At 36.1% G+C, this 14,305-nt stretch overlaps 1 protein-coding gene across 2 annotated transcripts in view; it reads left to right on the forward strand.

Moving 5' to 3' along the window:
- FMN2 (formin 2) overlaps positions 1–14,305 on the forward strand; it is a 168,829-nt gene that overhangs the window by 114,238 nt on the left and 40,286 nt on the right. For both annotated transcript variants that reach the window (XM_018917089.3, XM_018917091.3), the window contains one exon: positions 5,068–5,160. In XM_018917089.3, the coding sequence (XP_018772634.3) occupies positions 5,068–5,160 (93 nt within the window). The remainder of the gene's footprint in view (positions 1–5,067; positions 5,161–14,305) is intronic.

Genomic DNA, 14,305 nt, shown 5'->3' on the forward strand with positions numbered 1-14,305 from the left:
TTTACACTAGTATTTCAAGTTTCAAGAGAAGGCAGAGCTGGAGTAGAGAGAATTGAAATGAGAAAAAATTGTACTCTTTGGAGTTTGAATTCTTTGCATCATCAAAAACATTCAGAATTTGAAATGTTTGTGGTTTTGTCGTTCTCTGTTAATAGTTCACATAGTTCTCTACAAATGTGAATGAAGATATTTCCCAATTAAGAAACAGATCCTTTATTTTTCTTCTATGATCCATAGATCCATATTCTGGTGAAAAAATTCCTTCAGTCTTTTATAAAATAATGCCAAATCACTCAAGGTAATTAATAGCAAAATAATATAGCAACAGTAGTGGTTTGGGTCAGTCCTCCAGTTATCTCTACCCCTTACCTTTACAGAAACAGAAATTATTTTAACCAAATTAAATTTTTATATTTGCCTGCTCATTAACAACTGTACATGCACAAATTCTGTTTGTTCTGTTATCACTGAAAGGGTTAATTGCTGCAGCTATGCTGCATGCAGATTCCTAAACCTAAACCAGATGTAAACTAAAGCCAGGCTTTCAGTCAATCTGTGAGTCATATTTTACTGTCCTTAAAACTCCAAACAAGGAGCTGTCTATGGAAGCCCTTGAAGACTAAGCAGTTCTTAGTGTAAGTCATTACTATTCCAAAAAAAATAAATAGAAGAAAATTAAGAGCTCTTTCTCTATTTGGGGCTGGGTTCATCAGACTATGTCTTTTGATGAGGCCAGTATTGTTTCCTTTAGATAAAGTCTAAACTTTCTTTTAAAGTCACAGGTTGACGTTGTAGGGAATCCAGAAAGAACTGAGGAAGTTGAGAAAGTAGTGATAAAGTTGTTCTATAGTTTTCAGACAAGTAGGACACAGGCACATCTCCTGTGGAAGCCTGAGTACTCAGAACCTTAGAAAATTAGGGACATAGTTTCAAAGCTTCCATCAAAACTTTACTACAAATAGTTTAGCAAGTCTCAATTAAAGGTGTGCTCTCAAATATCTTAAACTATCTTGAAAACCCATCTGACTTCTAGAAGACTTCTATAGATAAGTATGCAGTTTCTGAATTAGTTAACAAAAACAGCTTAATGGATCTGTTAATTACTCATCCAGGATAATTTGTTAGTCTGCTTTCTAGCCTTTTTTTTTTTTTTGATGGGTTGGGGTTTTTTTGTTTGGTTTCGGGTTTTTGTTTGTTTGCTTTTATTTTTCATTTAATTTTTATATTTTGGGGGTTTGTAAAGAAAACTCCTGTTGCCCGTTGTTGTCCTTGCCAAAAACAAAATGCAGTAAGCCTGAGGAGCAGCTGGTCACCTGCTCACCCATTTTGTTCAAGTAGAAATCTTTAGTATTTAGAAGAGATTTGTGCTCTAGGGGCTAAAATTTAGCATCCAACAAAACCAGCTGGAAAATGTGCATTATACAGATAGATATTGTGAATGGTGAAAACTATTGTTCTTCTCCTTTTCAGAAAGGTTAAATAACTCTTTCTGATACTGAAACATTATCAGGAATGAAGCATCTTACATCACTTACTAGAATCACTTACTGACAATGTTAGTGCAAAGCACAGATTGCTTTGTCACTTTCTTTTTCCGTATTGGCTGTTGTGAAACTTTGTTTTTAGTAAATTGACCTGAAATAAAAACAAAACAAAAATATAGATTGAGCAAACTAACACAATAGCTTGAAAAATTGCAATTAATTGCATTTTACCACAGAAATAGAGAATGAGATGAATTATTGTGACACTGGATACAGCTGAAATTGCAATTTGCTTAAATCTCTAAACTGGTTTTGAGAGTAGAATCTCACATCAATTTCCAGGTCAGGAGCATTTGAGATACCTATGTATATATCGGCAAAAAAGCCACCAGTTTGAATTGCTCACAAGAATCTGTTTTGATTGCTTATGTGAAAAATGGCATACAGTTCTCTGGAGCATATGATCTTGTGAGGAGATGAAATTAGATATATTATAGGTCCTTTCCATTGTTTATATGTTGCTTATAGGTTAAAATTGATTTTGAGAGCTGGAGAAAAGGTGTCTCTGCACTTGCCAACTTCTGTTTAGGATTTGAGATCTTTGGAAGGTCTCAAGTGCATCATTTGGGACTAGTGGATACCGAAACCTTCACCTTGCTTTAAGGCAACGAAAAGTTTATTTATTCCTGTTTGGACAATTCAGTCTTGTGACATCAGTTGCTATCAATTGCTTGGCTTTTGTGACTGCCTATATGAGTCTCTCTTGTTGGTGCCTTGAATACCTTTCAATTCCTTCAATATAAGAAAATTTAAAACCTGCTGGAAGTAAATGAAGTTTTAGAAACATGTGAACTTTGCCTAGGTTTTTCAGTTCTATACAGATCTGCTGAAATGAGAGAATAACTAAACGTGAGAAGAGCGAACATAAGACCAGGTTCTGAGTCAGCTAAGAATAATCAGACAAGCTTTTGCTTTAGACAAAACTTTTACAGTCATCACAGCAGATTCCCTTTGCCAATCTATTCCTTTGATATTTTGAATGTTTAGCTGAGCAGCTTCCTGGAGATAAATGTGTTTGAGCATGAAGCTGAGGATAAAAAATATTAAATTTAAAAGGCTGTTTATGTTCTCACATACTTTTTTTTTTCCCATGTTTTTTTCTCCATATTGCGTAGAAGTTATTAAATACCCTTCTGACACAGGCATTTACTCAGTATCTTACTTCTTCATTTGAGAAGAAATACTGGGAACTGCTATTTTGTACTACTTTCATCAAGATCAACACTCTAAGTTCTTCAGTTACAATGAGGAACAGTGATGGCTCATATGAATATTGGGGCTTTATATTCTTGTGACAAATTACAGAAAATAATAAATGAGTGCTGGATCCAACAGGCTGTGCAGGGAGACTTCAATTCCAGTCTTGGTGATCTGGAGAATTGGGAAACTTAGGAAGAGCTTACAGGCCCGTTTATTTCTTTATTGAAGAAAGCAACTGATGAATAGTTTGTTTTAAGCATAATAATAATTATTAATATGGTAATAATGACTGGATTTTTTTAAAGTCTGGATAAAACAGAAAATATTCTCTCTCTCTTCAGTAAGAGAAAGGGGTTGTTTTCTCTGTGTTTTCTTTTTTGATTTTAAATTATTTAAAGTGTTTGCAGTTCAAGAATAAGGTAAAAAATGGACCTGAACTGTTATTCTTCTGAACATCATTGATTTTAGTCTTTTAACAGAGGGAGGGTTGTGAGCAGAAAAGAACAAAAATTACTCCACCAAAAATGGGACAAACGAGGCTATCATTAAATGCACACCCTTTCCCACACCACACACAAGTGCACAAACAAATCAACTATGGGAGAGCTTCCAGTAGCTGAATGGTTAAGTAAGAGACATCTCATTTTGACAATCACCATTACATGTTATGTTGAAATGGGTATTTTTGGTGGGTAGGAGTCTTCACAGTATGCTTTTTCTTACACTGTCTGAGAGATCAGGGGTTCAGCTAAGCTGCAGCCATTCAAGAGTATAATGCTTTATTGCTCTGAAAAATATTTAATCCATATTCTTGAAAAAGGTATGGAATTTTGGTGATATTAAATGTTATGATGGGTTCTATCACCTCTTTCATCTCTGGCACTTATTCCTGCATAAGAGAAAAGAATAATCCAAATTCTGTATATTGCCATCAGAACATCTTCATTTGCAGAATAGTGCATAAGTCCTCTATTTCTTCTTCTGTCATATGTTGTAAGAAAATCCATGGTCATTTGGATGCCCTCCCCTATTTCACATGTATTGACTAATTTTTGTTTAAAACTACAAGCTTCCCATCAAATACTTATATATTTTATTACTATATTGGGGGTGGGTTTTTTTTAATATTGCTTCCTAACTAGATTACCTAAGTAAACATATTCATGTTTTTCTTTCCCCTAAAAGTCTGCTGTTATTATTTCTATTTCTCTCTAAGCTTAAAAAAATAATAATTAAAATTTAATTGTTATCAACCTGGTTTTACTCCAGTTGTGTGGAGTTACTAGTTATTTAAGTCCATGTTCTTTTCAGTATATGTGCATTTTAAATATTAGGTTAGTGCTTTCTGCTATCTCAAAATATTTTTAAACCTTTACCAAATTTTTTGTCTTTAAAGACATAGTAATAATTCTTTTTTCCTAAAGAAAACCTGGAAGATAAGCAAGGAAATGCATGTTTTGGAATGTGCGCACTTGAACTGGAAATTCTGAGACAGAATCCGGCAGGATTCATTTCTGTTGAATGATAGGAGTTTATCATAGCCTAAAAAGATTTCCCTTATGCTGGAAATTGGAGTTCAACATTCATCTGAAATAATAGTCTTGGGTCTTCTCTTGACCCAGATTAAATTATCTTGGATAGCTGGTGGAAGTGTGATGGCACCACCTTACCCACAGATAATCTTTGTGTCAGGGCTGCTTTAGGCTCCAGATTCTCTGTCTTGGTTTTTAGTCCAATAAGAAGCAAGCTGTTCTTGTTCAAGTTCTCTCAGAGAGTTCAAGCTATGAGTACTCTTACAATCCTTCACTTTAGTCCTTTTGCTCTTTTACTTTTGAACAATGCACAGCTCTTCACCACCTGTGGTTTTATCAAGTATCAAACCCTCACCTGGCTCAACTTCCTAAATTAAGGTCATTCCTACTGTTTGGTGCAGGTTTTGCATCTGAACCTTATTTAATTCAGGCACTATAACCTGGGGGCAGGAATATCAATATAGCCCGGAATCTGAGTTTTTTATTTTGTTCCCATACAATCCTACCCCTTAAATTTGTCTTTCTCCCTCAAAAATGTTGCATACTTTTGTTAATTTTTTGCTACTACTTATTTAAACTCATATGCTGGCCACAAATTATCTGCATATAAAAATGTTTTACTGGGAACATGACTGTTCCTGACTCTGTTATCATAATGTTTGTACTTGTAGTGTGTTTGAGGCACATATTCCTGTGGTTTCCCTGGATATGAATTAAAGTGTCTTTTCTTACGATATGCAGATCCATGCTATGATGTGTCATCCTAAACTAATCTGTTACTCCAATTTCAGCATGTGAGACAGAAGCAGCAAAAGTTTATCAGCTATCACTAGAAGAGCACCTACAGCCCTTCAAAGACAACATGGAGCAATTCATTAGTCAAGGTAAATAATGAAACGTCACTTAACCTTTTCATGACATTTCAAAGGAAAGTTATGGGAACAATGTTTATACATTGTGGGAAAGGAACTGTTTATTTTGGCATCATGGAAAGACGTGGATTAGTTTGATCAGATGCCACACAGTTCTAACAGATTTGCAAAGTTATTCTCCTGTACTGTAGGTGACTCACTCTCTTTTGCATGACAGAAAAGACAAATGCTATTGGCTTGAGTGTGTGATCTTCTAAGTTCAACATTCCAGTAGAAAACAAATTTACAGCCTTTGTTCCTTGAAAAATTATTGAAGCTGGATTTGTTTCATTAAGTTCATTCCAATGAGATAATTCTTTTGTATGTGCCAAAAACATGGAATAAGCATAACAAAAGTAGTTAAAGGTTTTTTCAGATATGCTGCAAATCCATATGAAATATTTGGATGTGAGTAATGAATAACACTGCAATAAAAAATGCATTAAAAATATCCAGGATCAACTGGCATCCTGAGTATTAGTAGAAAAACACTTTTAAAATGAATAGACTATGGTTTAACAAGCCCTTTCTTTAACAAGATTATAGGAAATATGGATAACTTTAGGTTTTCACTAATGTATGTCAGAGCATCTCTTGAAATTCTACTCTGCTTTTTAATTCAGATTCTAATTTGCTGTTTAATACAAGTCAGAATTCAATGCATCAGGGTTAAAATACCTGGATGAGTGCACCAGCATAATTTTAACATTTTGCTGTTCATTCTGCTTTGATATTTCCTCTTATAATCAGAGACCTGTTTTCTCCTGAGCAGGGATTATGTGAAAATTCTGTTTCTAGTGCTGATTCATCAGTTCCTTAACCTAGAGCTACCAGATCTAGAAACAGTCATGAACTGAATGTGCTTTGTATTTGGGAGGCCTTGTATGTCTTGTATGTCTCAGATATGCTTGTATGTCTTCCTGGTTAGAGTATCCAAGATGACTATCTATCCAAATGTTATTAGTGGAATACCTATGGAATCACATCATGGTTTGGGTTGGAGGGGACTGAACCAGGCTGCACATGTGCTGGTCCATGCTACAGGACTCTCAAGTGCATGGAATAAATTGAGCATGCCCAATATTTTTAATCATCAAATCTGAACTGATGTATTCTAACAAGGGTCTATTAGCCAAGCCTGGCAAACAGGATGTTGTCTCCAGCACTAGTAGGTATGAACCAATTTAAAACTGAATTCTGGTTATGTATATATGGCATACAAAATATTTCAGTAGTGGTGTGATTGAACATGTAGCAAGTGTTTTGCATTAGGTTTATATTATAGTTTTTATGTATAGATAGGGGACATTCAAATCACAAGTTTGTCTGTAAGATACCACAGTTGGCATACTGTAAATCATGTCATTTTAACCTTATTAACAGACTAGGAAATCACACATGGGGATTATCCCTGGACGTGTTCAGGGCCAGGTTGGATGGAGCTCTGAGCAACCTGGTCTAGTGAAAGGTGTCCCTGACTATGGCAGGGGGGCTGGAACTAGGTGATCTTTAAGGTCCTTTCCAACCCAAACCATTCCATGATTATATTATTCTATTTTAGCAGAAGTAAAATTTCTTAAAATTGTTTTTCCTTTTAGAAGCCATATTTTTTAAAGTATCTATATTTATGCTCATTTTAGGATTTATGGCTATACTTTTCAGAATATAATTTTACATATGCCATATAATGATCTGGTTTTGCAAGGATGTGCAATTTCCTTTGTGATTACTTTAGGAGAGTGAGGAAAAAGAAAAGAAAAAGGAATATCCATCACATCCATTAAGAGGTTTGCTGTATTCCCATATTAATAGTGTCTATTGTTAGGTGGTTAACAAAAGGAGAAACCCATAATGTCAGTAAAAATATCACTGTCTCAGGTTGATGAAAATAATTGGAAATGTGTATTGTGGACACAGTAAAGTGTGACTAAAAAATTTCTGCATTTTTTTAAAACCATAGGGCCTATTGTGCAGAATTCTGTCCTAATGTAAGAAAGACAAAGGTTAACATATAGCAAGAAAGAATCCCTGGTTAAGTTCCAAAAATAAAGTAATTTAAATACCTTTCATTATGAAATCCTTTGTTTTTACTTCATGGGATTGAATTCCGACTTGAAAGAGGCCATGTTTAAAGCAGGATTTCTCTTTCCTGTTCTGTGTTTGACAAGCTTTTGATCTAGATATTTTTTCTAGGGGCTTTTGTTGTTTGTGTAGACATAATCGATGAGTCTTTTCAGCTAGACTGCACACGTGATCATTTAGAAAAACAGAGGGACAATTCTTGGCACCTTTTGGGGATTTTTGTTTATATAACATATGCTCTGGGCAAAGAAAAATCAAGCTTTACGTTTTTATCTTTTCAAGTTCCAGTTTCTCTAAAGTCAGAAAAAGTTTTAACTTATAATTCAGATGAAAAGCATTTTTCATAAGGTTGAATTATTTGGCGTGTTTATATGATGCCTTTTCAGAGTAGATAACTTGTGTGCATAATGGGACCTAAAAGTTCAAAGGAGCTAGTTACTTACAGCATATTCACTTATACATGTTGCAAACGGCTAAAATGGAAAATGGTTTTCCCATAGGCAAGGAGACTTGTATACCAAATCAAATATCCTTGGCAAGGGGTTAGAAAGGCTATGCTTTATAAGAATAGTTACTGTCACACACAGCTAGATGACTTTGTTACTGCCACTAGTCTAGCTGATTGTTGCTAGTGATGTACTAATTAAAAAATAGGTTTTTTTAATGTTAACACTTTTGTTGGATTCATCAGAGACAGAACAAGGTTTTATATCAGTAGCTTGATTGTAAAGATGGTTTCATTTGAAAGCTAAAGAAGGGAAAGAGGCAAGAATGTGTTCAGAATAATGAAACTTTTAGATTGAAATGGTGTGGGTAAGCATAATGAAGGCTATTCAGTATTTGCCTTGCTATCCAAGTCAGTAAGCTAAACAACCAGCATGTGCTTTAAAGTATGCAAATTAGTGACAGGATGCCAGTCCTTTCTTGAGGGACTTATCTTGATCATTCTTAAAGTGATCAATATACTTAGCAGAAAGTTAAATTACCTGTGCTCTCCTTTCTACATTGGCTTAGTGGATATTGGCAAGCATGATTTACCCTATGCACTGGATTTTGGAGGGTCTGTGAGCTTCAAAACCTCCAACAAAATTCTCTCTGTTCTTCCAAGTTGTTTTCTTCCATATTTTTTCCTACTTGTTTTCTTTTAATGTCCTCTTTTTGAGTCCACATGCTGCAGTCATCAAATGTATGATATGGTTGTCGTGTTCTTACAAATGTCAATTTTTTTTCTGAACTTCTCCATAGCCATTCAGTTTTAAAAGGGAGAAATAAAAAAAGTGGAAAATCTGCTTCAAAAAAGGATATTGAAGTAGTCAGGAAATACAAAATTTTTCAAAATTATTTTGTTTCTTATTTAGATTTTTACTACCATTTACCTAAGCGTTTCCAATATGTAATACATAACTGTGAAATTTAGTAAAACAATTGCCCTTTTCCAATGAAAATTTATTCATACCAAAGAGCAGGAATTTAAAATATGAATGTTCCAAATATAACATATATAGTCACATTTTCTGTCTTTGAGTTATTCCTCACAAGTTATCCCAATTTGAATGAGAGAGATTGAAAGCAAAGCACTGTTTGGGAATCTTGTCTCCATTGTTCCATATGTAGCTGTGAATAGATAGGGATGCAAATACGTGAGAGATCACATCCAGCAGTTTAGAAAGTTTCAGAAATCACTTCTTTTCCTAGTGAAAATGAGTCTGACATGACACAGTGGGGAAATGCTGAGGGTACTAATTATCACGTGGTTTGTAGAGGAATTTCAATAGCAGTTAGCAATCCTTTAGCCTTGTCCCTACTGGACAGGTTAGCCAGCTCAAACTGAAAGAATTGTGTGTGCATGAACCACAAATGATTCATAGTCCCCAGGTTTTAACTGTGGTTAGCTTTGCAGTGAAAAGCAGTCTCTGGGTGTCTGCTGTTGAGGTGCTGTCTAGGCTGTGCAGTCTTCTCAGCTTGATAAAGCAGGAAACTTACAGCAGGAAGAAGCAATCATCACTCTCTCAGAATAATAAGTCTTTTTTGGGAAGTAGGAAGATGCAGTATGTTGAAATCTCAGCTTTTCAACTGAGATTGTATAAACTGTGAAAATGTTGCAGACTTCAAATCTGAGCAAATCATCCTACATCATATTAAGAAGCCAAGCCAATATAATTAGTTTTAGCCTTTAGAAAAAACATTATGCCATGGGAGAAGTGCAAGTATTGTTTGCAGAAGTAAAAAACAATTTCTCATGTTTGGCTAGTTCATTTAAAAGCAATAAGAATTGTTCCAGTGTGCTTTTAAGTTTTGGACCACAGGGTAACCATTCAGTCTTTGGTTCCTTCTAGTCCTAATTTGCAAAACTGCAGTTCTGCTGTTGGGAGTGAGTATATGTGGCATTCACAAATAGGAGCACCAGGTTTTGTTCTGCTGGACCCAAGAATATAGACTCTTCTCCAGACCTTAATTCTAGTCACATCCTCATGATCTTACAGAATAAAAATGCTCAAATTGTTCTGTTGGTTGAACTGTCTGTAACTATCTCCTTCTTTTGCCTGGAAGAGCATTCAGGAGCCCAGTTTCCAAACTGTTAGTAAAGGAGTGTATAAATCACAGTGAGTTCTATTTATTGCTGTAGCTGAACCAGATAGTTGGTCATGACTTGTTCTCTTAGGTCAAGTAGCAAAAGGCTGTGCATCATCAAATGATGGATTGTGAATGAGACTAAAGCATCAGTCTGAATCTTGGATGTCTGGGTTAAGTTCCTGGCTCCAGAAATACTGTTGGTGATTGCAAAATGAGTGCTGCTATGGTAATCTGAATTCTGGCCTTTTCTAACCCAGGATGATTGATTGATTTTGAAAATTTCATTTTCTTTAAATATTGTCTTTATAATTTGATAAGTACAAGGGAGAAAATAGCAGTAGTTCATAATTTTTCTAAAAATAATTTGAGGAAAATATGACTGAAACATGATTAGGAAGATATATGAATAGATGTGGTTTTGTTTTTCTTTAAAAAATTGCACGGAACAATAAGAGGTTAGATATTAGTAATTTACATGGAGACACTCACTTTAAATATTATTATGATGACCAAAATATCCTCATTAGTAATATCTCAAAAAATTTTTTTTTCTTTTGAGAATAACATGTTGGAGGAATATGAAGAGCAAGCAAGATAAACTCATTAGAATGTAAGATGCAGGAATTCAACTTAAGCAGTTTAATTTTATAAATGTTTGCATTTTTCTGCTAATATTCTTTTTGTTGAATTATTGAAGGAGCTTTTAAAACTTGTTCTTTTTGTCCTGAAAGTATTCTTGTAATCTCACACTGACATCTTAATGCTGATAAATAGTTTAACGTCAGCATGACATAAACTTGTTCCTGCTTCAGATGTCAGCACTTCCTTTGGTGTGCATTTTTACATAATAATCCTAATTCAGATGGTGTTGCATTTGCAACACTAGACAGGCTTCACTGAATTAGCCTTTCCTTGCTTCAAAGTCCATGAAAGACCAAACTTTTAGACTGGGGTTGTCAGCTGTTTTATGCCTTTGGCGCAGGATCTCTTATAATCATTTTTGTAGGCATCACAGTCCTTTCAGACAGCACAGGTGTGGTAGAGTTAAAAAAGGTATTTTGTCATCACACAAGAACAGATCAATGTATGAGTATCACAATAGCAAAATACAAGTAATCCAACTCAAAAGACTATGAAAAAAATGCCTTCTGAAAAAAAGTTACAAAAAACTTTGTGGATAACTGGGGAGGGCTGAAAATTCACATTTTAAATCTCTTCTCCAGTAAAAATATAATCAAATAAGATTTTTTTTTTAATTACATAGTTCCTGGGATGGAGGATGAAAATTAAGAGGCATTAAAGCTTAAGAGCACTTACGTCCTTCATGAGCCCTAATCACAATGGCATATGTTCTTCAGCACTGTGAAGACTCACAGATCAACAGTTCTCTTGCTGGATCTTTACTGTGCCTGAAGACATATATTTAGTCATAGGTATGCTGTGTAACTTCACATCTGTTTCCTGCCTGGTCCTGACCTGACTGAGACTTTAAAGCAGCATAGGATTTAAGATCAGTAGCAGAGAACATTGAGTGAGGAGCTCAAAGCTGCACACAAAATACAGTGTGTTTTACTTCTGTGAATGTGACATGACAACATTACAGTGAGAAGCTGCTAAAAATACATAACTAAGCATGATGATGTGATTTGCTGGGGTTTTTTGATTGTTGTTATGTTTCAGGGTGTTTTTATGTTTTTTATGTTGGATTTAGGTCCCAATTTTCTCTGAATTCAGCTGACAGGAGATGTCATCTTTCAAAGGCTGACAAATTATAGAATGGTTTGGATTGGAGGGGACCTTAAAAATCATATAGTTCCAACCCCCTACCATGAACAGGGATATCTTCTACTAGACCAGGTTGTGCAGAGCCCCATCCAACCCAGCCCTGAACCCTTCCAGGGATGGGGCATCCACAAACTCTATGGGCAACCTGTTTAGATGTCTCACTGCCCTCACAGTGAAGAATTTATTCCTTGTATCTAATGTAAATGTACCTTCTTTCAGGTTGAAACCATTTCCCCTTGTGCTGTTGCTAAATGTCCCTGTAAAAGTTCCTTGCCAGCTCTCTTGTAAGCCCCCTTTAGGTTCTGGAAGGCAGTCCCAAAGCCTTCTTTTCTCTTGTCTTCATAGGAGAGGTGATCCAGCCTTTTTATCACTTTGTCTTCTTCCTCCAAAAGGTTGCTGCTTAGGCTGGGGACCCCCAAGTTGGACGTAGCACCCCAAGTGGGCTCTCCCAAGAGCAGAGTAGAGGGAGAGGATCACCTCCCTTTGCCTGCTGGCCACACTGCTTTTGATGCAGCCTCAACATGGTTGGCTTTTGGGGCTGTGAGTGTGTATTGCCCAGTCATGGAGAGCTTCTCATCAACCACCATCCCCAGCTCTTACTTCTCTTGTCTGTTCTCAAACCATTCTCTGCCTAACCTATATTTGTATTTAGGATTGATCTGACTGAGGTGCAGGACCTTGCACTTGGCCTTGAATTTTGTGAGGTTGACACAGGCCCACCTCTCAAGCCTGCATGGTCCCTCTGGATGGCATCCCTTCCTAACACCACAAAGTTTTCGTGGCATTGACTGCACCACACAACATGGTGTCATTGGCAGACTTGCCCAGTGTGCCCTCAATCCCACTGTCCATGTTGCCGACAAAGCTGTGAAAAAGTGCTGTTAAAAGTCCCAAAACCAATCTCTGAGTCGTTCCACTTGTCACTGCTTTCTACTTGGACATTGAGCTGATAACCACAAGTCTCTGAGTATGAACATCAGCCAGTTTTTTATCCACCCAATGTCCCATCTGTCAAGCCTATGTCTCTTCAGTTTAGAGACAACGATGTCATGTGGGACAGTGTCGAATGCTTTGTATGATTCCAGGCAGATGACATCCGTACTCTTCCCTTACCCAGCACTGGAACCCTATCATAGAAAGCCACCAAATTTGTCAGGCAGTCTTTGCACTTTAATGAAGCTGTACTGGCTGTCACCAAAAACTTCCTTATTTTCCATTTGCCTTAGCAGAGTTTTTGGGATAATCTGCTCCATGACTTTGTCCATCACTGACTTAAGATTGAATGGGCTGTAATTCTCCAGATCTTCCTTATTTCTCTTTTTAAAATTGAGGGTTGTGTTTTCACTTTTCCAGTCACTGGAAACTTCACCAGACAGCCACAATTTCTCATTTATGATCGATAGTGGCTTAGCCACTACTTCTGACATGGATGAATCTCATCAGGTCCCATGAATTTGTGTACCTTCAGGTTCCTTCGTTAGCCTCAAACTCAGTCTTCTCCTTCTTCATTCTCTCAGCCTTCTGCAACTTTGGCAATGTGATTGGACCATTTGCTGATGAATTCTGAATCAAAAGTAAAGCTCCTTTTATAGACTATTAAGTTTAATTTTTTTTTTAGCTTTTAAGGAAGTTCAAGATTCTGCCTTTGCATATTTAATGAAGTTTTAAGTTGTGTTTCTATAAATCTTGTTCACAATCTATGGAGCTAGCACATAATTTGTATTCCTGTTGTGTGAGGGTATAATATTATAAGGAAGCATAATTGGCTGAAATCAATATAAATATTTATGTATTTATCTGATCATAGGTTTACAAAAAATAATAACACCATTAGAAAAATATTCAGCATATTGGATGCTCTATCCCAAGTTATATTCAAGAAACTGGGGTCTGAATGTTTAAATTTAAATGTCCTATTTAATGGTTCTCTTACCTGTGTGCATAAAAATCTCATAAAATGGGGGAGGGAGAACAGGTATTCTTCATGCTTGCAACCTTCTATGAATTTGTCATAGGAAGTATAGAAGGATGCAAGACTCTTGATAAGATTCCCAGAAGAAATCCTGTTTTATTCTCTTGTATACCTTTCTTAGCTTGAATTTACCCGATAATCAGCCATCCAAATGTACTTGGATCTTTTTTTGGTGTAAATAGAAAGTCTCAAAACTATAGCAGCACAGCTCTAATGAGTCATTGAAAAGGCTTTGTATCTGTTGAAAAAAAAAAAAAAACTGGCTCCACTTGAAAGTTACTGGAAAGCACATTCATAGCTAATTATAAACAAATACTAGTTAACACTTTAAATAAAAAGAGAGGAAAAAAGCAACAAGATTTAGGACATAGACAAGCAGATGAAAGGATTCTTGTTGCCTTCCATCTGAGACTACTCAGATGCATTCCTGTATTCAATTACCTGAGAAGATGTGATATTCCCTTAAGAGAGATCGGGAGGATCAGAAGGGATGGCAGTTTCGTGCATCTCCTTACTCATAGCCCTTTGGAACGGGTTCAGCAGAAATAGCTTAAATTGCAGCAGGGATTGGGGCCAGACGGTGACTACAGACAGTAATCACTGGGTCAAGATCATGCCACAAACCAACAACAAAAAATTCTGGTGGAACAAAAGCTCTGTCAGGGTGTTTGAAGGCAGCTTGAGTAGACTTACAAGATCTACTTG

This window comes from Serinus canaria, chromosome 3, assembly GCF_022539315.1.
Source record: "Serinus canaria isolate serCan28SL12 chromosome 3, serCan2020, whole genome shotgun sequence".
Taxonomy (NCBI): domain Eukaryota; kingdom Metazoa; phylum Chordata; class Aves; order Passeriformes; family Fringillidae; genus Serinus; species Serinus canaria.